Raw genomic sequence first — 25775 nt, 5'->3', positions numbered from 1 at the left:
CCCGTGATGGTGGTTTGGCTCTGTTTTGGCCAATGATCTCTATGTTTGGTTTCGTTTCTTGTCGTCCTCCACTTTGGCAATGGCTTGGTGGGAGTATTTATACCCCACCGGTGGCCTGGGTTCCGATTGTCACGGTGCTCATCGTGGTTGTTGGCCGGGGATTCGGGATGGGTCAGTCCCGATCTCCTCGGCCGAAAATCTCGGTGACCAGTGTGTGTGGCGTTGAGGCTTCTGGTACCTTCCCGGATTTGATCTCGACCGTTGGATTGGGTCAGATCCAACGGTCTGGATCTGGCTGTGCATTTAAGGTTAGACAAACCCTTGTTATTTTGCAATCCTGACCATTGATCCCATCTCGATCTGACGGTTATGATTCATGCGGCGCTGGACTTAATGATAGAACCCTAAACCTTTACTGGTTGGTTCAGGCCCTAATCCTGGACTGATTGAACCTTAATGATAGACCTAAAAAATAAATAAATAAACGAAAATAATAATAAACAAGAAATAAATAAAAAATAAAATACTATATAATATATATTTAAAAAAAATGTTTTAAAAACTATAATATATATGTTTTCAAAAATGTTTTCAAAACCTATATATATATAAGTTTTCAAAATGATTTTAAAATTATATTATATATATTTCTAAATTTTTTTTTAAACTATATATTATATAGTTTTAAAACTATTAAAAACTATATATTATATACGTAGTTTCAAAATATGTATATATATAAATATGTAGGTACATATAAAGGAAAAAAAATATGTCGACGAAAATTAGTGTCTACACTATTCCATTGGTGAATTGCCACCCTCAATAAGATTGGGGAATAGTTTGCTTGTTTGAATATTTCACGAAAGCCAGATGCAACCAAATATTTGTTAAACCAATACCACATGCACTCGTTTGATTTGTGTACTTTCACTGACAGAAAAAACATTTCCATCATAACTTCACTATATTCTTGTGGAATTCCAGAGGCAGAAGAAAGATGAGAAACACTAAGGTTGCGTTCAGCTAAAGAAATATTAATCGGATAATAATTAAAAAAATATTAATCACGTTTGATCAATGGCAGACGTAAATGAATTGTTTATCTTAAGAATTATTTTTTGTTAATTGTTTATTTTATTAATATTGTCTATCTTAAAATTTTATGAATTGTTTATACAATCTAAAATATATATGTTATGTAGTCATCTTAAAAATATTTTTAGATCTGTCTGTATGTGATTTGTGAAGATTTCTTATAAATAATCTTTCATCTTAATAATATTTTTTGATCTTAAAATTATTTTTAGATCTGTCTGCATGTTATATATACCTTTTGAAAAGAAAAAAGATTGTCTGACTTGAGGGAACTTTGTTTGGGATAACAATCTTTTATCAACACTGGCATTTTTTTTTTACATATAAATAGTAGGAATACTATTATCAATTATTTTTAGATCTGTCTGCATGTTATATATACCTTTTGAAAAGAAAAAAGATTTTGTCTGACTTGAGTGAACTTTGTTTGGGATAACAATCTTTTATCAACACTGGCATTTTTTTTACATATAAATAGTAGGAATACTATTATCAATAATTTCTTAGATATTACATGATTTCAATCCTTTTGAATCATATTATCCTTAAAATAAAGAATTACGTTTATATGAATCAAACTTGGTCAATGTTAGTGGTTGTTCGTCGATATATTTTGTTCTCCTTTTATTTTTTTATATTGTATTTGTATTTTCTTTTGTTTTTCGATTTTTAATTAATATGTTTGTATGACACATTTTTATCTGTCTTTATGACATTTTTTTATATGTTTTCAGTCATTTCACCATTGTTTTTATTTATCTCTCTAAGGGATATTTGACTCCACCACGACTGATCAAGATGATGTTTATCTATTATCATGTTGATCTTCCATGGTTTGAACCCTCAGATTGAATTTAGATACACGATTTTTTTAATAAAATTAGCAGCTTCTATAAAAAAAGAATATTATTTATATTTGAATGATACTTTAATATTTAATGTGTTTATTAGATACGATCAAATATTATGAGTAAGCCTGAACCAACTTACCTCAGTGGTTAAAAAAATTGATGTTACTAAAGGTCAGGTTCAACCAGTTACAGCAAGGTGATTGTGTGTTCATTGTTTTTTTTTCATTCAAATTTCATTTAAGAAATTTGTAAGTCAAATTTATGAAATTTTAGTCAAAACGAATTAAATATGTTTAATCAAATTTTGTTTAAATTTAAATATAATCATTTATAATATTATGGTATTGATTGATTTCAATTTAAACAACTCTATCTACACAGTCAAATAAACATTTTTTCATTTTCTTTTTTTTAATATTTTTTATTCAAATAGAATATGATATCTATAATGTTATTTTTTAAAAAAGCATGGACTTTGAGGATAAATTATTGATAAGAACATAAAGGAGTCAATGAATTGATGGGAGAAAGAATATGTAAAGAGTTGTAGTCGAATGACCAAATTAAATCAAATACAAAGTTAAAAGATTAAATTACAAAAAGAAGTTATATATGTATTCTAAAATAGTATAAGAGCGTGTGAATTAAATTCGATTATAAATGAACTTAAAATGAAAAAGGAATGGAAGAAACAAGAAAATCATGCCAAGTTGAGGTGCATGTTGTCTAAATTTGGCCAAAAATAAACTTAAAATGAAAGAGAAATTGAAAAAAAAAATAAAGAAATCATGCACCAAATTACAAAAAAAAAAAAAGAGATCAAATTACTTAGCTAAAGACCAAAATATCATGAGCAGTAAAAAGTTAAAAAAATTGAACATATTAACATTTAGTATTTGATCGTTCATAAAATGTAATCATTCTACATTCAAGTACCTTATTCTCATAGTTAATTTTAACTTTTGTGAACTAAACGTCCCCTGATGGGCTTCACCTAGCATATGGTGGGATTTAAACTAGAACAAATAGAGTATAGACATGATTTAGGTAAAATCCGAATACTACGAGTCCTCTACCTATCTTCTTAAATAGATAAAAAAACAATGTGATATAAATGATATTCCCCTACTTGGGAGTTACTGAAAAAAACTAAAGGGATGTTAGGTTTTATAAGGCTGATGATTTGGGGGGTTTCCTTCACTTAGGAGCTAGTATGAATATGCAGTGGAGTGGCTGTGACCTGCTTGCTCACTCAACTGTACCAGACCATTTATTCAATGCATGGAATCATAATGCTGAGTCATTTTACCTTTAGCTCTCACGTTTGAGTTTGAGTGACATTTCAATCTCTTCCAGTGATCGGCCTTTGGTCTCAACCAGAAAATAATGAGCGAAAATTGCTGATACCAATGACACGCTGCCAAAACCGGTATAAACTGCACCTACTCCAAATATCTCCACCAGGTCCAGGAATAGTAGCCCCACCATGAAATTACAAACCTATTTCATCATCACAGCTACTTCAAATGATTCATTTAAAACGAGTTTTATATATTACTCGAAAGGAAATAAATATAATTCGCATACCCAATGAACAGAGAAACTAAAACTCATAATCTTCCCCCTTGTCTTGCTGCTACTAAGTTCTGGAATTATGAGACCGGTTACCGGGCCTGCTCCAATTGCAAAGGTGAATATGTACCTATAACAAAGCATTTCGTAAGAAAACCATGACTAAACCAGAAACATGAGATGCAAGTATCAGTATGGTCCCACATAACATGTATGAAGACCAGGGTTTTAACATATGAAAGGGCAATCAGGGGTGTTCAACCCATAATGGTCGGCATATTTGGTTTCAAATCTGAGCACGCGAGGGGGTCCTTACATGAGAGTCCCTAGGATTGATAAGTTGTGACTGAAATCTTCATCAAATGGGGAATTGATAGCAAAAACAGTAAGAAACATTGAAACTGCCTGCAAAAGGAAAGTTCATTGCTTAGATTTTTTTTTTTTATAAGAGTAGGAGGTCTCATTAAAAAACCCCTTCATAATTGACCCTTACCAAAAGGATAGGGACAACTAGCGGAAGGAGGAAAAGAGTACCTCATTTTATTGATATTTCATTAATACAGCAGTAAACCTTTACAAGACATCAAAAAAGTCTGTCCTCAAAAGATGCAGGAACAACCTATAAAACAGCAGACAATCAACCAATCCCTTCTTTAGCTAACTTATCAGCCTCCCAATTACAGCCCCTAGGAATTAATTTCACTAACAACACCCTAGACAGTACATAATCATTGCTTAGATTATTAGCATTGTGCAAATCAAAATTATGGCTGTTGGACTGAATTACAAAAAAAAACGGGTGCAGCCACACGTTCATGCATGTACATGCTAATACAAGTCATTAGTCATGCAAATTTATAGTTTCTTCACTATGTATTCAGGCTTTTAGACTGGAAGTGCAGTAAACTTGCTAATACAAATGCATATTTTCTACATGAGCAACTACTTGTTCAACTTTGTACTTCTCAATTTCAAATAAGGTACGGTGTCTTTGTTTCACCGAAAATGACTCTTACAAGAAATGTTTTTTTTTTTAATTTTTCAGTGTTTGATTAATGAAATAACTTAGCCAATAGGAAATGACTTTCAAGTCAGCAAAAAAAATAAGCCTTTTTTTCTGTAAATTGTCTTCTCATTTTAAAAGCACAAGTCACTTTGGGAAAAAAAACTCCCTACAATAAATATGATTTTTATATAAAAAGTAAACTTAAATTGAGTAAAATATTTTTATACCATAATATAGTTTTAATTTAAATTTTATAAAAATTTCAAAAATATTAATATCAAATATTATACTTTTCAATGTTATAACACGTGCATATTTATATTTTGATAATATATACTAAATATTCTTATTAAATTAATAAATTACTAATATAATTAACACTATATTATTCTAATAAAATAATTATTTAATATAATAAAATATTATTTTAATAATATAATTTAACATTACTAATTATTTTAAATTTTAAATAGTATTTTTAATATTTTGTTGGAATGTGCTTTATAGTAATATTTTAATAGAAAATAAATGGATTATAATTTGTAAATAACTAGTAATAAATGTTTTATAATATAAAAATATGAATACTTTTAATAGTACCAAATATTAATACAAATAATACAGAATAATTATTATAATATTTTAAAACTTTAAATATTTATTTATACGATTAATTTAATACTTAAAATAGTATTATTTTGAGTACTTAATATTAATATAATACTTCAATCTTTTTATTAACTTGCTTCTATTTGAAATATTAATATTAAAAATTAATAGGTTAATGATAAAAAATTTAAGCAACTAATATTTTAATACTGATGTCAAAATTTTTATTAAAAATATAAAAAAAACAATATTTTTATAATACATAAATCAATACCATTAATTTTTAAAATAGTGAATAAATAGTATCCAAAATAATAATCCTAAGTAATAATATTGTATTAATAATACTTTGAATATTTTAATAATTGTGACATTGTTTTTTGTAGAAGTAGATTTTCCAAAAATAACCAAACATTAGAAAATCTTTACTTTCCCGAAAAGTCTTCCCAACTTCCAGAAAACATTTCTGGAAATAGATTATATTAAACACACCCATAGTATTGATACCATTACTAAATAACTTAGTCTTAGAATAAGGATTTATTACCATCCCAAGGTAACTTCCAATGAGAAGCCTTTTCCTTCCTTGTGTATCCATAAAGTATGATGCGCAAAGTGCCCCTGACCACGTCCACAAGTTAACAAATTTGAGAGGCTTTTTATAACAAACTATGCACACAACGCAGAAATTGGCAAACACGAAAACCGGATCTCAAACCTGCGAAATTTGTTAGTCCAACAAATAAACTTGCCAAAGCACCACTGGCAATTCCAACATCTTGAAAAGTCAATGATGAGAAATAAAGAACTCCATTTATTCCAGCAAACTGTTGAAGAACAAAAAGGGCTCCTCCAATGAATGCAACTGCAACCGAACGAGTGTCAGAACTAATTGCCAAACTACACATTGACACCAATATAAAACCTAAATTGATTATCAAGAAATCTATTAAGACTGCAAATGTAGAGGACCTCAAGAATAGCTCAAAATATTTACTTTTTATTAGGTGAGATTATTAAGAATGACGCTATGTCCTTTTAGCAGAAACCACGTAGAAGAATACAACCTCGAGAATGTGGCTCTTCCAAAAGTTCCAACCATCCGCTATTCACATCAATGCCATCATTCTTGATAATTGACTGGAATTCCTCAATCGCTTTGTCAACTTCTGAGTCTCCCCAAAGATTACGGATTATTGTCTCAGCATCTTTTATGTTCCCTACCTACAAAAATGCCAAGATTCTAGGCTTCAAGAGAACATGCCAGAAAGTAATACATATGGAGTTTGGTATCAAGGAAAACAAGGCTCATACTCTGCATAACCAGCGGGGGCTCTCAACAGTAAACTGCATGCCAAGAGCTAGAAGAAAGCCAGGTACACTTGCTATATAGAACATTTTCCTCCACCTGGAAAACATATTTTTCCAAGATTCTTTAGCAGGTTGAAGCAATAAAAACCAATAATTGGATTGGAAATAGTTCTGCCATATATGGCACAGAGAATAAGTAATGCCCCCATTGTATGCATGCATTTGTTATGCTGATAGAAAACACAGAAAGCATGAAACAAGATATACACAAAATGGAATTGCCCCAAAGTAACGTTGACAATAGAATAAAGGAAACCTATATAATAGGTACTAAACTAGAACAAAAACATACACTTCTGATGCCTGGGAGTTCCCCATAAAAAAAAACCTTCTGAGAGAAGATACTGCATCAAACAAAATTGCCAACAAAATGAAGGACAACAATAGTTTTACATGTTGACGAATATACTCACATAAATTATATATGACCAGTTTTACATGTTGCATATTCATAATTGAGTTTATTCGTAATGAGTTTTTAAAGGTCAAGAGGATGGAAGACACAGAAGTCAGTCCTTGTGAGTAACACTTTCTTGAAGGGTGCGAGGCTAATGGTCAAATTCTTCACAGCTCTACCAGCTAATAATAAGTTTAGTTTCTAGAGCAGCAACTTTGTTACAAAAAGACTAAAAAGGGTTGTCAAACAGTTATAAGTAAAAGGAAAAGGAAAAACATATTTCCGTCATCAACAACCACCATTGCTCTGAGAAAAGGCAAAAGGAGGAAAAAGGTTCTCACCAATGTGGATCATGTTCTGCCGGTATTCCAAGACACTGTGACAGAATAATCCCAAGGCAAGTGCCAATTTGGGACAAAGTTCCCAGTGAACCCCTGTATTTCGTTGGGGCAACCTACAGGGAATGAACAGAAAATGGATAACATATAAAACGGAATATTCTCTCCTAAAATTCCATAGAAGCAGCAGCAAGTTTTGTCAAGCAAAAACATTAACACCCTAAATTATGGATTAGTAGTTTCGGGTTTACCCGAGAGGTAAGTGGACTATGTAAAATTATAAATTAAGTTGTTGGGCTTAATTGGGTTGGCTTTGGGGCCCAATTAGCTATAAAAAGGAATATTTTTGAATATGAGACAAAATAGGAAGGACCAAAAGTGCAATTAGACCATTGAGGAATTTGGAAGCGGATTTTAGGGTTTTATATCAAGCTTTCACGTGGGGTTCTCTCATTTTCTCATATCTTCCTCATTTCTTCTTTCTTTCTCCATTTCCTTCCTCCATAGCAAGTGCTTAGCTCAAGATGAGTGATTGAGGTTTCTTCCTTACCTTCTTCAGCTTCAAATCTGTTCCTAATCTTCATCATTTTCCATCTTATGGTAAGAATATTTGTCTTCATTTTGGTTTGAAGAAAAATGGTGAAAAAATCAACCAAAGTCAAAAAGGAGGTGCTTGATAGAAAAAGGAGCTTCATTTCGGATTTCTAAATTCAATGTAGTGTATATCTAATCCTTTAGAGTATTAAATTTTCATAAATTCTTGGTGTTTGCTAAGATTTGAATGATGGAGCATTTTAGGGTTCCTCTTTGATTTCTCAACCAAATCACGTTTTAGGTGTTAACAACTTGTTTTAATGATGCCTAATGACCCTAAATAACTTACTAAAGCTTTTGAATAACTTTAGAAACCAACCCATGTCGTTTGGGGTGATTTTTGAGTGATTCCCGAGCTTAAGCAAGTCATTCCCAGAAAAAGGATCGATCCCTCGACCAAAGAGATCGATCCCAAAGTTTCTGTCCAGCAAAGGATCGATCCCTTTTCAAAAGGATCGATCCCTTCTCTGTTTTGCTCGATGAACAAGGATGGATTTGCATTCATTAAAGGTCCTAAGTGTTGTTGAATGTTATTTTGACCCGTTTAAGGTCCGTAAGATCTAAGGACGATCCGTAATAGTAAGACTTAGTCCGTGAGGGAAGTAAATGACCCAACATACCTAAAAAAACGCTCGTAGGAGTAGGTTACATTGGGTGTAACCATATTAAGCGTAATACACTAAAATATCTTCAATTGAGGACATATACGTATAGTAGGGATTAAGGATCAGTACATGAGATACCCAATGAACGGTACGATAAACATGTCAGATTCAGTATCGACGAAGAGCGTGGTGCTTCGAGAACGTCAGTGAACCGAAAATGGATAAGTCGTTCCACTACTTCAAGGGGTATTGGGAGAAGTACAATAAGAGCGTTAGGAGTGTTGTTACCCAATAACGAGCTCGAGTTAGGTTCGGGCTAACCAATGAATCAGTCAGTGTACTGCAAGCACAATAATCATCGGGAAATTGTGAAATGCTTAGAGACCTCTCCGGAGGTAGAAATGAGTAAAATACCCCATAAGTATATACCCCTCTCATAACGTCCTAGGCAGAGGACGAGTGGGATAGTCTCGGGTGAAGGGGATATGACCTCACTTGACTTAATGAGTTCAGTAGCGAGTGATCGAGCTACTTCGCCTACTGCAGTGTGGCGTTAGTTAACATGTGTTAAGGCGTAGCTCTAGATGAGAGCCTTGTAATAATAATGAGATAATAACATTAATTGTGTGATAGCCATAAAAGCCTTATGAGGTAAGATTCCATAAGTCTTATATCTTTGTGTGTTAATCGAGCAACGATGAGGACACCCGAGTTACTTTAGCAGTAGGACGGTCTTCTTGTGTGCATATAATATCCGGATATATCCAAGTCAGTGCAAGATGCACTTTAGTTGCTAGTTGAATGTGGTATTGATGTTATGGGACCCAGACACGTTCCGAGTACTCAAGATGAGTGGTCTAGCCAGGCAAGGTGGCGATGTTGTGTGACTCGAACCTAGCCTAAGGTATTGGGAGGTGCTGATGCTATGTGACCCGGACCTCGCCTGAGATACTTGGGAGATGTTGATGTTGTGTGACCTAGGTCTACCCAAGGTACCTCTATTAAGCAAACAGAGGTGTGAGTTCCGTGATGCTATGTGACCTCGAGCTACACGACGATGCTTACTTATTGTTGAGTGATAGTATCGACGTCTCTGTGATACCGGGTACCGTCATTGTGTTTGGCATGTGATGCATTATAGGATGATAATGAGGTTAGAGACTTAGTACTTGTATACTCATGGCAGGGCCCTTAGCAAAGACTAAGGGAAGCATGAGACGTAGATTCGAGAGATAGAACTAGAGGACCTTACGTAGGTAGCTCTGATTGGAATCATGCTTGTACCTACTACTTAGTACTATGTCCCTAGCATGCTTTAGTTTATGGAATTCTTATGCCGCTCTAGATTAGCGATTATGTTGTTAAGCTTTGTAAGCTCAGCCTTCGGATGTTTTTCGTCGGTAGGTCTGTAGCTTGAGCAATTCATGGAGCACCGTCACCGTAAGACTTCCAGCATCTCCGACAGAGTATTGTAGCTTTAGTGGACATGTGTATTCATAGAACCTTACTTGTGTATTTGAGTTGTAAACTTCAAGATGTATTATTTTGATTTAAATCATGCGTCTCAGAGCTCCGTTTTGTAAAAATGTTTTATAACAGTAGTTTATTTATTATGATACCATTCAGTACATTTGAAAAGAAAATGAACAGATTTTGAGGATCAGGGGTTGCCTTGGTAACCAATGTGGCACTTTAGGCACAATCGGGTTTAGGTTGTTACATTCTTCCTGTTCATTTTACCAATTTAATGCGTTAAACGTACCTAAATCACATTCTATAGTCATTAATTAGAGCAGAATGAGATGGTCAACCTACAGAAAGCTGACAACATAATACGATATCTCCAAACGTTTACCAGCCAATGACAATTTATGTAAAATATTTTTTTACTACTGAATTCCCACTTTTACTCCTTTTACATACATTATACACGGTAAGTTTAGGGTAAAATAAGAAGAAAAGGCAGTGGAATTTTTTTTTAACATTTTAAGAGTAAAGAGGATTAAAAACCCCCTTGCTCCAATTTCAACTAAGAGGGAAATTCCAGATGTTATGAGGCATAAATAAAATTCAAAACCTAGAAGCCGGCACACATATCATGAAGCAGTACCTCGGAAATATAAATTGGAACAAGAACTGTGTTCACACCAATACCAAGGCCAACTAGAAATCTTCCCAGCAGTATTTCATGTAAGGAATGTGCTTGCGCACTGTCAAAATTGAAAAGAGTCAATTATGACAAAATAATTATAATAATATAATAAAAATAAAAATAAAAAACTGTTCAAGTAAAACATATTTCTATATAGAGTCCAGATTCTAAGAGCGTTGCATGTAAGAAGCATTGAGTACTTTGGAAGTCAAGTAAAACTAAATACAAATACAAAAATATAAATCATTTCTAGCAGCTCTCCTCCAAGGGAACAAGTAACAAAATAATGATTCTGATGTATGTACTTATCAGAAGACTTCTGCTGGGTGAAAAATTCCTTAACAGGGGTTCTTAAAAATACCTTTCAGCCTGATATGGTGTTGCGATTTTTGGCAAAGGAGGGATTCCAGGTCAAGATAGTAAGGTGGGGTTATGTTAGGAACGCCTGCATTATTATATTCAATACAAATGAAGAGTTTTTAAAGGCGTGGTCGAGTCTTAGAGAGAAACTCTTCTGCTGGTTTGATTGGGTAGATCCACTGTTGAGTGAAGATGGAGTCCCTTTGGCCTATTGCTTGGTCGAATTGGTTGGTTTACCACTTCTTAGCTGGAGTGTTCCTTTCCTGGAGAAGCTTGGGGGCAAGTGGGGAAAGGTTGTTAGTATCCTCGAGGAAACAAGAAACAGAGATGACCTCTCTTCGGCTAGAATGTTGTTAAGGGTAGCTAGCCCTTTTGATGTTCAAGAATCTGTTATTGTAGGATCTTATGGCAGATCGTTTAAAGTTAAAATTAATGTGGGATCCAATTCTAAATCTATCTCGAAAGATAATGGAGTCGTGAGGCAGAGTTTTTCATATGGCAGCTGCAATGACGATGTGTCAAAGGGGGATGATGGTAGAAACACAGAGAAGGAAGAAGACAATAGGGAGAACTCAGTAGAAGGATTCTGGTCAAAGGTTGACATGTGGCTTCAGAATAGTCAAGAGAGGGTGAAGTCAGAAGAAAGTGGGGAACATCTTTTGAAAAAGAAGTCTGACACACACTGCCCAATAATAATGGGGTGTCAGAAAAATTTGAATTTGAATTAAATCACAGTGGGGATTATGCGGGCCTTGGGCTGAGAGAGGATGTGGACCAGAGTCTTCCAGCCCATTCGGATTCTAATTGGGAGTCTTATTCTCCTATCACTAAAATTATACCAGATGGCCCTGTTGTGAAGTTGAAGTGGGCCAGGTTAGCAAATCAAGAAAAGTTGCAGAATCTGTATGAATTAATTGCAGAAGAAAGAAGTGTATCAGGAGAAGAAGATAAAGAGGGGGATCAGGAAGTTGACGGTATTGTTCTTGGTAAGCTAGTAGAAGGAACATCGATGCAAAAGGAAAACAGTGCAGTCAATGTGAAGTTTTCCAAGCGTTTGAACCGGGGTTTGTCTGTGTCTAAATGTTTGTCAATTAGGAGTGCTCCTAATGGTAGAAGGGGGAGAGGACGCTATGCTCGAGTTTATAAAAGGTCAAGAGATAGAAGAATATGGTTGTGTTCAGCAATTGAAGATGATGACTTTCGCCCTATGGCTGCTCCGAAGATTAAGCAGAACATTTCTGACTTTAGAAGAAGAAATCAGCAGTTTTCAAGTACTATTATTGGAGGTGGACAAGATAAGGACATCAATTGTTCTGTCGATCCTCAGAATACATCTATGATCCCTATCGTTCGTAGTGCTGTCGTTGAGAGGGCGGAAGCTACAACTGTGACTGCTTCAGGGAAAGGTTATGAAAATAGAAGGAAGAGGAGAGCTTTAATTTCTGAAGCTCTTGATTTGGTTAATAATTCGACTGTTTCTTCATCCTCTTTTTCGGAATTGCTGAAGGAAGCATTGGATACTTGGGAAGTATGTGAGATGTTAGGAATTTCATTTAAGGAAGGGAAGGAGGCTTTTATTGAAAAACTATCAAGTCTTGACCAAGAGATAGATGAAGTAAGGGGAGGATGATGGTTGGTCAGTATTAGCTGACTGTAGGGGGTGTATTTCCTTTTTTATGAATAATTTTAGTATTATTTCGTGGAACATTAGGGGTCTCGGGAGGAGGGAGAAGTGTGTAGCTGTATCAAGGTTGGTCAAGAAGTCAAAACCAGTTTTTCTTTTCATACAAGAATCCAAGTTGGAACGATGTCATGGGTCGATTTTAAGAAAGATAGGGGGCAACTTGTTAAAGGGGGTGCTGGTCTCTCCAGCACAGGGATCTTCGGGGGGTCTGATTTCTTTGTGGAATGACAGTGTGGTTCATGTCATAGATCAATATGTGCATAGTAGGTTTTTGGCGTTAGTGGGAAAATATAAGAATGGTACAATGGAGTTTGTAGTTATCAATGTTTATGGGCCTTCAGTTGAAGCTGAGAAGGAGGATTTTTATGGGGAGCTGTTGAATTTTGTTAGAGCTCGAAATTTACCAGTTTGTCTAGGGGGAGATTTCAATGCGTATCTTGATTCGGAAGAAAAGATAGGGAAGTCACAAAATTGGCATACTATCGATATTTTCAGGTCATTTGTGCAAAATGCCAACCTTATTAACTTACCTATGTCAAGAGGTTCTTTCACTTGGTGCAGCAATAGAGAAAATTCAACATGGGTGAGACTAGACCGGTTCCTAATCTGTGCAAGATTCCTTAAGAATTTCCCTAACATTGTGCAGTTTCTTTTACCGAAATCTATTTCAGACCATAATCCAGTTTTGTTGAAGGATAAATCTACAAATTGGGGTCCAAAACCTTTTAGGTTTTTTAATTTTCTGTTAGAAGAACAGGGTTTTGATGACTTAGTTGTTGATTCCCTGGAAGTAGAAGAAAAGAAGAATAATAGTGGGGAATTTTCAGAATGCTGCAGGGTGCAAAAAATAAAATCAGGAACTGGTCTGGAAGTTTTCAGAATGCTGCAGGGTGCAAAAAATAAAATCAGGAACTGGTCTGGAAGTAGACATTTAGGACTGGCAGAGTCCATTTCGTTGCTGGAAATTAAAATTAACAGTTTGGACTTAAAGTGTCAAGGTGGAAATTTGTCTGTAGGGGAATGGGACCAATTGATTGAACTTAAAAAGGAATTATGGAGACTGTTAAGGATCGAGGAGAGAATTTGGTTTCAAAAATCCAGAAATAGATGGATTAAGGATGGCGACAGGAATACAAGGTTTTTACACCTGAGTGCTATGAAAAGGAATAGAATCAACTCTATTCACTCTATCAAATTTAAAGGCAATTTAATCTCGGATCCAGAACAGATAAAAGACAGTGTGTTTAATTTTTTCAAGAATGCCTACAATGAGAAAACAACACTGGAAGTTGAGGGACTGAATTTTGATTTTAAGCAGTTGTCTCAATCGCAATCTGATTTCCTACAGTGTGGCATCGATTATTGGAGGAAACAAGGGCTACAGGGGGTTGTTTTTAAAGTGGATTTTAGCAGAGCATATGACATTGTGGATTGGCAGATTTTGTTAAGGCTTATGAAGGAGATGGGTTTTGGAGAAAGGTGGTGTTCTTGGATTGAGCAGTGTATTTCCACAGCATCAATATCTGTTTTACTGAATGGGTCTCCTACAAAAGAGTTTCATATTGCGAAAGGTTCGCGACAAGGATGCAGTCTTTCTCCTCTTTTGTTTAATGTGGTTGGTGAACTTCTTCATATGATGTTAACTAAAGCTGTGGATTTAGGCTTATTTCAAGGGTTTTCTTTTGGAAAGATTCAAAACAGTTTCAATTTGACTCACCTCCAGTTTGCTGACGACTTAATTATCTTTTGCCGAGCCTCCGTCACTCAAATTAAAAATGTTAGACGAGTGTTGATGATTTTTAGTGTTATGACGGGGCTTCATCTTAATTTAGTTAAAAGCAAACTTTATGGTATTAATGTGGAGGAGGACATCCTTGGAAATTGGGCTAAGGACATTAGCTGCTCTATTGGTACCTTTCCGACGGTATATTTAGGCCTTCCGTTAGGAGCTAAAAGGAATTGTGAAAAACTGTGGGAGCCGGTAATTGCCAACTTTGATAAGAAATTGGCGGGATGGAAAGCTTCCTCTTTGTCCATGGCCGGTAGATTGGTGCTTATTAAGTCGGTATTATCCTCCTTACCTATCTTTTATCTTTCTATTTTCAAGATTCCATCTAAGATTTGTCAAAAATTAAACTCTTTGATGGCGAATTTTTTATGGGGTGGAGGGGAGGAGAAGAAGAAAATGCATTGGGTGAGTTGGAATAAGATTTGTAAACCAAAGAGTGGAGGTGGTCTAGGAGTCGTTGATTTGAAATTTACTAATAGAGCTTTGTTGGGAAAGTGGGTTTGGAAATTTGCAAATGATAAAGATTCCTTGTGGAAGAATTTCATATGTTCTAAACATAGTGTTAGTTGTAACTCTATGGATGTCAACAAAGTCTTATCTCACAAGAACTCTTGGATTTGGAGAGGTATTGTGAATAGCTACATGAAGGATGATTTCATTGGAGGATGCATTAGATCACATGCGAGGCTACAAGTTGGGAATGGAAATTCGATCTCCTTTTGGAATGATACATGGTTGGGGGATTTTCCTTTGAAATTTCTTTTTCCTAGGATTTTTGCCCTTTCATTTAATCAAGAGGGTAAGGTTGCTGATTTTGGTAGCTTTGAATCGAATGGATAGGAGTGGAATATTAAGACTAGGAGGAATTTATGTGACTGGGAAGTGGTTCAACTGGTTGAATTATTGGATAGGCTCAAGGATATTAAATTAAATGATTCTTTGGAGGATTGTATGCTTTGGGACGATGTGGGTGAGGGGTTATATTCTGTCAAAGCTTGCACGAAATCATTCTACTCAGCTGATGAGGATCCCTTTAGGTGGACTAAATGTGTTTGGCAGGGTCTGGTTCCTCCTCGAGCAGAGGTTTTCCTTTGGCAAGTATCACTTAATAAATTAGCGGTTAGAATGGAATTGAAGAAAAGGGGGTTCCTTTAGGGAAGGACATTCAATGCCCCTTTTGCAATCAAGTTGAAGAATCAGTTCAGCACCTGTTTATTTCCTGCCAGTTTTCGTGGGTATTATGGAACAGAATCATAGGTTATTGGGGTATCAAGTTAGCCTTACCTGCTGATCCGTCTTCAGTTCTAAATTCATGGTTTGTTCTGAGGCCTTATTCTAATATGTGGAAGTTTATCTCGGGGGATGTTTTATGGTCAATTTGGAAGATGCGAAATGAAATTATTTTTGAAAGAGGTAAGCTGGATTCATCCTCACTGTTTTTAACAGTTAGGTTAAGGTTAGCGAAATGGTTCCTCGCTAAGTATCCTTTACTCTCTATCCAAGTGGATTCTTTAATTGGGGATCCTTCATTGGCTGATAAAATTTCAGCCACTATGGATTTTAACAGGCCTGTGCTTTGTTGGAGTCCTCCTCCAGTCGATTTTTTTAAGTTTAACGTGGATGGAGCTGTGAGTTCTGTTGGGATGTTAGCTGGAATTGGGGGAATTCTAAGAGATTGGAATCGGGTCAAGCTTATGTCGTTCTCAGAAAAATTAGGTTCTAGTCCTATCATTTTGACAGAGTTGAAAGCTATCAAAAGAGGTTTAGACATCTTTGTGGCATCAGAATGGGTATTGAAGGGTAGGCTTATTATTGAAAGTGATTGCAAGTTAGCCGTCGATTGGTTGAAATTTCAGGAGTCAGTTCCACTTTATCTTTTTAAGTTTGTTAAGGATATTGCGGATGCGGTTTCTGAGAATGAAGTCATTGTGAGGTGGATTCCGAGAAGTTGTAATAGCGAGGCAGATTTGCTAGCTAAGGAGGGGATTGGGTAGTGGTTCACTTTGTTGTACTAGGTTCAGAGGTTTTATTCCGAGGGTGTTATATGAGTGTGTTTAAGTCTTATGTATCTTCAACGAGTGGTTTAAGTCTTATGTAATCTTTTTTTGAAGTCAATATATTGAGGTACTCTTTTCCTCCTTCCGCTAGTCAGTTCTAACCTCATGGTAAAGGACTACTAAGAAGGAGGTTTTTAATGAGACCTACTATTCCTATCAAAAAAAAAAGCATTTGAAGGGTTAAGATATAAATTGTTTTGCATTTATAAACACACTTTCAAACAGATAAAATAAAAGCAGCAGGTATAACATGCGTCCTACAAATCACACCATGATAAATAGAGATAGGATGTGAACCATACAAAAGAAATTAACGTCTAGCGAATGCAAAAATGGTTATTGTAATGTTCAATAACTCCATAGCCATCTATGCCAATTTGGAACTAACTCAGTTTCACTTGGTATAGATAAGAGATAAAATGCGTCATTTGGATTGCACAATGTGTATATGCTATTCTCACCTCACAATTGCGCCAAGAATCAATGGTATTGTGTCAATCTGAAAAGTCCGGCGACAGCCAAGTTTGTCCACCATTGAGCCACAACTTATGCTTCCAATAAAAGCTCCAGCAATGAATATGCTCACCACAAGCCCCTCAAGAATTGGATCTCCTTCAAAACCAAGTTCTCTTGCAATTGAAATGATCGGACCATTCATTACTCTATAGAACAAAGAAAGTAACCTTGTGAACTAAAACTCTTTGACAAATCAATCCTTCAAAGTTCCAAGTTCCAACCAAATTATGCTTTAAACTAACATTAGCTCTCAAATTACACTTATGTTATCAGGACTTGGAGGTGAGTATTGGATACATGTGTCCAACATGGGTATAAACCGACCGTATAACAATTTTTTTCTATTTGTTCCTGCTGTATATTTCAATAATGACATCCCATGCCTATGTCTGAGACAAGTGTTGGATATGGGTACTTTAGGAGTACAGGCATATGAATTCCTTCCATACATAGCCAATAAAAATTTTAAACTTCACAAGCAGGTTTATGCATTAAAGAATAATATTTCAGTGTCTAATTTCCAATTCCTCAAAATCTATAGAGTGGGCAACTAATTAGAAAGCATATATATATATAGTAAAATCAATAAGAGCTTAAGTAAGCTCCACAAGATTTACTTCCTCAAGGGGAGTACTCTTACCCTATGTGATAGCCGAAAAGGAAATTGGACATTGAAGCCACCAAAACGTGAGGGAAAGCAGGACGCCATCCCACATCAGAGCTTTGACCATTGCCTTTCTCTTCATTCGGCAGATCTCCTTTATCTGCAATTTAAACCCAAGTCAGATAACAGTTAATACCCACAAAATCTTACCCGTTGATTGAATATGAGGCTATCCAGTCAATAAGCCAAAAATGAATAAATAGATAAAGGACCTGGCCTCCGTGTCTGTAACTGCTTCTTCGTGGCTGAAACTTTCACTTTCAGTGACGGCAAGGGGAAACCGAAACGTAGGGTTTGGGGTTTGGGAGATAGATGAGAGGTTAAGAGCAAGGGAACCGGGACAACTGGTGGGTGCACTCCGGTGGCAATCCACATCGGATGATGGGCAGCGGGGAAGAGACGGTGGAAATTGAAGTTTTTTCATTTGTGTTTTCGGTATTTACTTTTTAGAAATTGAAACGAATGGGGAAAGCCACGCGGCCGATTTTGATAGGCCTGAAAGATATAACTATGTGCAAGCTGTACGTTGAGCTATTATATTATGTAAGGACATGTACAAAGAGAGAGCCTAATTTAAGGATCAGCAGAGAATATATGTAACGAAGAAATAGTATAATATTGTTGAATGGTTATAGTTTAAAATGTTATTTTTTTATATTTTCCATTGATAACGTAAAATGTTGTTTTTTGTTATATTTTTAGTTTACATTTTTCTATTTTATGTTATTTTTAATTTTAAATTAGGTTATTATACTACAGAACTACCAATTATGTAATCTTCTTTTTTGATCTTAATTAATATAAACTACTTAAAACTCATCATGTGATTAGAGTGATGAAATAAAAGATTTTGAATTCAGACAATTATATCTACAGGGTGTATACCATTGTCAATTGATTAAATTTTTTTAAAACATATATTATATTATAATCACCTAAATTATTAAAAATTAATATAACTAACTTACTTCATTATCAATTTTGTCTTTTATGTCTCTAAGTACCCAAATAGTAACTCTTAGTAACTCTTATACATACATACATACATACATACATACATACATACATACATACATACATACATACATACATACATACATACATACATACATACATACATACATACATACATACTACATACATACATACATACATACATACATACATACATACATACATACATACATACATACATACATACATACATACATACATACATACATACATACATACATACATACATACATACATACATACATACATACATACATACATACATACATACATACATACACATACATATACATACATACATATACATACATACATACATACATACATACATACATACATACATACATACATACATACATACATACATACCTACATACATACATACATACATACATACATACATACATACATACATACATACATACATACATACATACATACATACATACATACATACATACACACATTAAATTATTGAAACAAGTCTAATAAATAAATTATATTTTTCACACATATATAATTATAGTTAATGTAAGATTTAAAAATAAAAAATGAGTTTAATAACTTTATATTTTTAAATTAAACTAAAATTGTCACAATTATTTTTAAATTATTATATATAAACTATATTAAAAATTCATTAGAGAATCAAAAGCCAGACAAACAACTTAAATCATAAAATAAATTTATAATCTAAATCTTAACTTTTTGTTTTCAATTTTTTTAAAAAATTTATTTCTCGTTTGCTTTATATTTACAATCATTTCAAGACAATTATAAGAAAGAAAAATAATTTAATTTAAAAATATAAAAAGTATTAAACTCATTTTTATTTTTAAATCTTACATTAACTATAATTATATGTGTGTAAAAATATAATTTATTTATTAGATTTATTTCAATAATTTAATATATATGTGTATGTGTGAAATAATCTAAAACAAAATATATAAAAAAGTTTGCAATATACCAAACGTAGCATTTACCCTAGTGGTTAAGGCTTGGTTAGGGACATCAATGGACCTTGGTTCATAACTCCTTAGTAGCACATACTTCATACTTTATTTCCCTTTACATTGGTGATGATATGGTTGGGTGTGTTACTAAATGATTAGAGAATTATTTTTAATTAATTTTAATATTTTAATTGAATAAATTTATCTACCAATAAAGCTTAATAATTGAGTCACTTTGAATTTGAGTCAAACTCTAACAAAAGCATCAAACTCAACAAAAAATAATAATAATTCTTCACTTTATCAATGGACCTTGGTTCATAACTCCTTAGTAGCACATACTTCATCTTATTTCCCTTTACATTGGTGATGATATGGTTGGGTGTGTTACTAAATGATAGAGAATTATTTTTAATTAATTTTAATATTTTAATTGAATAATTTATCTACCAATAAAGCTTAATAATTGAGTCACTTTGAATTTGAGTCAAACTCTAACAAAAGCATCAAACTCAACAAAAAATAATAATAATTCTTCACTTTAACGAACAAGTTTTCCATCTCTTCCATAACACCACTCCAAGGTGAGATCCCTTACAAATTGGGGGGAAAAACCTCGTTTTTATTGCTTGTTCGAATGGCAGGAGAGGTCCCTTACAAAATGGTTCTTCGTGGGTTTTTATATCATCCCACTGTTACAAAGAAGAAAAAAACTAGAAAATCTCTTTTTTTTCAGCGTTGAATTGAAAGAAAATTGAAAATTACATTTTCTATCTTTCTATTATTATTATTTTTTGAATGAATTGTTGATGAGACTCTCTGAAGAAGTTTCTAGAGGCACCAAAGTTTGGGTGATGTAAATGGGTATTGTAATGGTGGGTTAAGTGTGAATGGATAATACTATGTATAAATGGACATGGACATATTTTTTGTTTTGTTTAAATGGTTTTTATTTTATTTTGGGTTAATATTAGTATGGATTTTGGGCATGTAATGAACTGATACTTGGGTTTGCTGGACTGTTAAATAATATATTTAGTCTTTCCATGTATGCTCACCCACCCAAACAAGCAATACTGCTTGAAATCTTTCGAAGTTCCCCAATTATTTTCACTCATGCCACCGATACTGCTTGGAGAAATTCTATCTCGACACACGAATCATCTTCAAATTGGTTACCGGTCTCCTTCAATTCGATTTAAATTATCTTGATAAAATTAGGGTGTTACAAACTTTAATATCAAAGAGTATCTATCCTTTGGGTGTTCTCCCTGCTAAGATACATAAAATTTAAAATAGAAAAATTAAAAATAATAAACATTAATCATATACATATTAAATATAACATTTAGTTTTTATATCTCAACTAATTATCTAAAATAACATAAATAAACAACTTAATAAATGTTTTTGACCTCTATTATATTTGTGTGTTTCTCATGCTCATGTTGAATGTTTTCAAAAGTATAATTCTAAAACTAAAAGACCTTAATTACATGAACTACGAACCATATAAAAATAGATGAAGAGAAAAATTATAAGTCATATCAAAAGAAAGGGTGCTGGCAAGATCTACAACCAACATAGTCATTATATTAGCCATTATAATCATTATATGATTAAGAAAGATGAAACTAAACTAGAAGAATAGAAAAATATATTACTTATTATTGTTTTTGTTCCTACCTTCCTCCACTTATTTGTTAATAGTGTTGTATATATAAGGTTTTTCACTTTGGGAAATGAGATTTTCTTTTGGAAAATGAGAAAGGTATTTGTTGAATACACTTTTATATTCTTACTAAAAATAATTAATATATTTAATAAAATTTAAGATTATATTTGATTTAGTCATTTGAATATACAAATTCTTTTCAAGGTTAAAAATTATATTATTTTCTTTTATTGAAAAATTGAGTCATATATTGGAAATATTTTTGAAACAATTTTTTTTTCATATTTTCAAATTTTAATCGAGTAAACAATTATTTTTAAACATGGTAGTACCGATACTACAAGAACAATATCAATATTATCCATGTGATATTGATGAGTATCGGTGCTGAAAACTTAAAAATAAACAATAGTATCGATACTCTATTTTATTTTGCAAAAATAATAAGCAAAATTAGTATCAACACTAATGTAATACTGATACTACTTATAACAATAGTATAAATATTCCATATTGTAGTAGTGATGCTACCCTTATATTTTTTATAATTTTAAATTCCAGTATGCTATTTTGGTACCGATTCTTCATGCAATATTGATACTAATTATACTAGTAGTATATATATTCTCTTTGATTAGTACCGATACCTCGGTTTCTCCACGGCTATGTTTTGTAATTAATGCAAGTAGTATCGATATTCCAAGCCCGAGTCTTAATACTCCAAGTGTTTGAGAAACATTTATGGCGAGAAAATTTCATCCCAACAACTCTATTAACTTTCACAACTACCCAAACAACTAGAATTGAGTGAGGGATATAAAAGTAAAATTCCAAGTCATGTGTAATGGTAAGAGATCACAAAAAGCCTGATAAATCAAATAAAAACAAATTTAAGTCAACATTCTTAAATAATTATTTTTCTTTCAAGAAAACTCGTATACTTCTTTATTTTATTCTCTAAAGTGTTTTATTTGTTTTTGAATTGTGCAAACACACTCCTTATAAAGATTTTTCAAAGTTTGCTATTTTTAATTTCTTCTTGGTAAGGGTTGTACACTTAAGACTTTGAGGTATAAGCCTAAGTGTGTTGTAAGGTTACACATTGTCCTAAAATGTATAAACTAAGATAATGGATGTAGACTTCATTAAGAAATTTGAACAACTCTAAAATTGCTTGTGTTATTTTTTATTTAGAGAAAATAACCTCAGTGATCAAAAATTCGCAACTGAATTTCAAATTCGCAACTGAATTTCAAATTCGCAACTAAATTTCAAATTCGCAACGCGAATTTAATTTCGCAATAGGTTTTAGTTTCGCAACACAAATGTTTTGGGTATATAACAACGCAGCATCACTCATAACCTAATCCCTAAATCGCAACTCATTCCATCTCCATCTATCACTCTCGGCGACATCCATTCCTATATCCAACGACATCCTCCCCATCTCTATTTTTTTACATAATTTTATTTCTATATAAATTTTCAATGATTTCTCTCCCAAATTATCAACTATCACTTAATAAGGTATGTTTTTCTCTAAGTAGTGATGATATCTATTTATAGCTCGTTTGTTTAGTAATAATTTATAATTTTTAGAATGAAATCATCTAATGTTGATCATGTTTGGATAGATTTGTGTTTTGGAGGGTCATGGGAGAATGTTCATGGTGTTTTACAATATGTGCCTTACCCATAATCTTCAACTAAACTGTCATTAAAAAAGTTAACTTATGAAACTCTAATGTACGTGTTGCAAAGAAATTGAATTTAGAGCCTCTAAGTGGATTTAGGCTATCTTATCTAAGAAAAGGTTAGTTTATTTGTTAACTGACATGAAGATGTTGAACGATTCATGCTTACATTAGTGTTTCACAAGAAGATGATGTTACATTATATGTTGTTGAACCTAGAAGTAGTGAAGTTGGGTCAGTAGCGGGTAGTAATCAACTAAGTTCTTCAACCCAAAATTTAATGGTTCCACAACAATTTCATCACCAAGCAAATTTTGTTTCACCACATTTCCAATACCAACACAATATCAAACACAATCTCAAAACCCACAACCTTTTCCTAATCCAAATCCCAATCAACTTCAGCACCAAATTCCGGTTTTCGTATTGACCATAGACGATTATGAGCCAACAAAAAAAATTGTGAGTACTAGTCAATATTCGAAATTTGATCTTGGTCAATACCCGGACTTTGATCTTGGTCAATACTCGGATTTTGATGATGTGGTGGAAGAAGAAACAGACCATGCATGTAATGATTTTGATATTAGTCAAAATCTGAATTTTGATGATGAAACAGCCGCTACCGAGGAATATGTTATTGATGATCGGAGGAAGTTACGACTGTGAATGAACATGTTTAACATCCATTCTGTAATTCATATAACCCTGAAGAAGAGAAAGAAGAAGAAAAAATCCTCGAAGAAAGAAAAAAAGAAGAAAATACCACGGGAGTATAACTGGAATATGCCAGAATTACTTCAAATACCGGAAGAAGAGTTGGTAAAGATATCAGTTGATTGTTACATAAAAGTATTCGTATCAGATGATTGTTTTGATACAAAGGAAGACTTGAAGATAGCTTTGTATACGAAATGTGTGGAAGATGGCTATCAACTAAGAGTTAACAATCAAGCAAAGATCGTTTCGAAACAAGGTGTATGATTGACAAAAACTGTACGTGGCGTATGATTGCTAAGAGAATAAAAGATTGCGAAATGTTTCATATTAGGACTTTTATTGATAAACGTATATGTTCAAGAACTCAAGTTTTTCCTCACCTTAGACAGGCAAACAAAAAGGTGTTGGGTGATTTTCTGGCTGAGTTAATGTTTTTGAATGGAATGGTATATCGGGGACATGAAATTATGACTAACATGAATGCTCGGTTCAAGATTAGTATCTCATATTCTCAAGCTTAGAGAGCCAAATGTTATGCCTTGGAATTGTTGAGGGGGTTGCCAGAAGCATTGTTTGCCCAACTGCCGGCTTATTGTCACAATTTAAAGCTGAAAATCATGGGTCGGTAACTCATATCAAAACATATAGAGATGGACGCTTTGAGTTGCTGTTTATCGCCATTGGTGATACGGTTAGTAAATAATTATAATTTTGTTTACTCATTTTTGTTAGTTGCATGCATTTCACATTTAAAGGATTATATTTCTTGTGTATATGATTTTGTAGATTCGTTCGTTTATTACTTGCATGCACCCAGTTATTATAGTTGATGGAGCACATTTGAAAGGTTGATACCTTGGAGTAAACTTATTAGCAGTAGCCATGGATGCTAACAATGGGATACTGCCAATAGCTTACGGGGTTGGCAAATCTAAAACCTTTGATTTATGGACATCTTAGGGATTGCATAGGTCCTATAACATCTGACAATCATATCGATAGGGCAAACTCAATTGACAACACTGTAGAAGGTGTTCCCAGATGCTTTTCATGGACTTTGTGGTGTTCATTTGTACAGAAATCTAAAATCAAGGTCTGCTGGTATAAATATCAAATGGACATACTGGAAGGCTATAAAGATTATCGTGAAGTGGATTTAATAAGCATATAAATGTTTAAGACGTGTTTTGCCTCTATGTGCTCAAACACTAGAAGATTCGGGTTTGAAAGATGGTCAAGAGTACATCAACTTGGAGCAAGATATGGTTTCATGACGTCTAATAGTGCAGAATCAATCAACGCTCTAAGTCGTCATTCCCGGAAATTACCCATTACTATGTTAATGGAGTTTTTTCGAGCCTCTATTCAACAGTGGTACTACAAGAAAAGAAACCATGCAGGTATTATTTCTTTAAATTCGTAACTTATCATATATTTTACTAAGTATTATTTATTTAAATTTACAGGAACATTGGAACGTTGTGTTACACTATGGACTGAAAAAAGATAACGAAACGTGTTGTGAAGTCAACGTCCTGGAGAGTTGAACCATGTTCAAACACTTTGTTTGAAGTATTGGATAATAATTTAAATGGGCTTATCGATCTAAATGCAAAGACGTGTAGTTGTAAGAATGACAAACATCTGGTTATCCGTGTGGCCATGTTATAAAATTGCTCTTCATCTAAACCAGATGATTCAAGCGCATACGCTATGGATTGCTACACTACAGAAGTATATCGACAGACTTATGCCGAGATTGTCTACCCATATCCACATCCTTCTGAGTGAGACATACCAGATGACTTACAAACAGTTTTGCCACCAGTCATGGACAGCAGGTTACCTGGCCGACCAAAAAATCACGATCGTATACCGTCTAAGGGTGAAGAGAATAGGATATCGACATGTAGTCGGTGCAAGGAGAGTGGTCATACAAGGTTGACATGTGGATCACCAGTGCCATCACAATCATCTTTTCCTCTACCAAAAAATGATCCTCATAAAAATCCAAAGCTCATATGGTGCCAAGCAAAAGGAAATCAAAATCGCA

At 33.7% G+C, this 25775-nt stretch overlaps 1 protein-coding gene across 8 annotated transcripts; it reads right to left on the bottom strand.

The window, feature by feature from the left end:
• Nucleotides 1-3031: 3031 nt before the first annotated feature.
• On the bottom strand, nucleotides 3032-18072 carry LOC120174031 (probable plastidic glucose transporter 1). Of its 8 annotated transcripts, XM_039181025.1 has the most exons (13): nucleotides 17876-18072; nucleotides 17640-17763; nucleotides 16945-17145; nucleotides 10552-10651; nucleotides 7246-7358; nucleotides 6451-6544; nucleotides 6186-6360; nucleotides 5855-6001; nucleotides 5684-5757; nucleotides 3838-3926; nucleotides 3537-3651; nucleotides 3249-3449; nucleotides 3032-3089 (listed from the first exon to the last, which is right to left on the bottom strand). In XM_039181025.1, exons 1-12 carry the CDS (start codon nucleotides 18036-18038, stop codon nucleotides 3261-3263), a joined length of 1584 nt encoding a protein of 527 aa, XP_039036956.1. In that variant the 5' UTR covers nucleotides 18039-18072; the 3' UTR covers nucleotides 3032-3089; nucleotides 3249-3260. The 8 variants fall into 8 exon arrangements, 5 of the variants coding, with proteins under 5 accessions (XP_039036956.1, XP_039036955.1, XP_039036957.1 ...); XM_039181024.1 differs by lacking the exon at nucleotides 3032-3089 and having other exon boundaries at nucleotides 3098-3449; XM_039181026.1 differs by lacking the exon at nucleotides 3032-3089 and having other exon boundaries at nucleotides 3098-3449; nucleotides 6204-6360.
• Between the last annotated feature and the right edge of the window lie 7703 nt (nucleotides 18073-25775).

Source organism: Hibiscus syriacus, unplaced genomic scaffold, assembly GCF_006381635.1.
Source record: "Hibiscus syriacus cultivar Baekdansim isolate YM2019G1 unplaced genomic scaffold, ASM638163v2 tig00111996_pilon, whole genome shotgun sequence".
NCBI lineage: Eukaryota > Viridiplantae > Streptophyta > Magnoliopsida > Malvales > Malvaceae > Hibiscus > Hibiscus syriacus.
Note: the sequence above shows the minus strand (reverse complement) of the source record. Positions and strands in the feature narration are given on the sequence as shown.

Coding starts and splice junctions, on each gene's coding strand:
- LOC120174031 (XM_039181025.1), bottom strand. CDS start 18,038: ATGTGGATTGCCACCGGAGTGCACCCACCAGTTGTCCCGGTTCCCTTG. Junction 7,359..10,551: donor TTCCAATTTATATTTCCGAG/GTACTGCTTCAT, acceptor CATTCCCTGTAG/GTTGCCCCAACGAAATACAG. Junction 3,450..3,536: donor TTAGTTTCTCTGTTCATTGG/GTATGCGAATTA, acceptor ATGATGAAATAG/GTTTGTAATTTCATGGTGGG.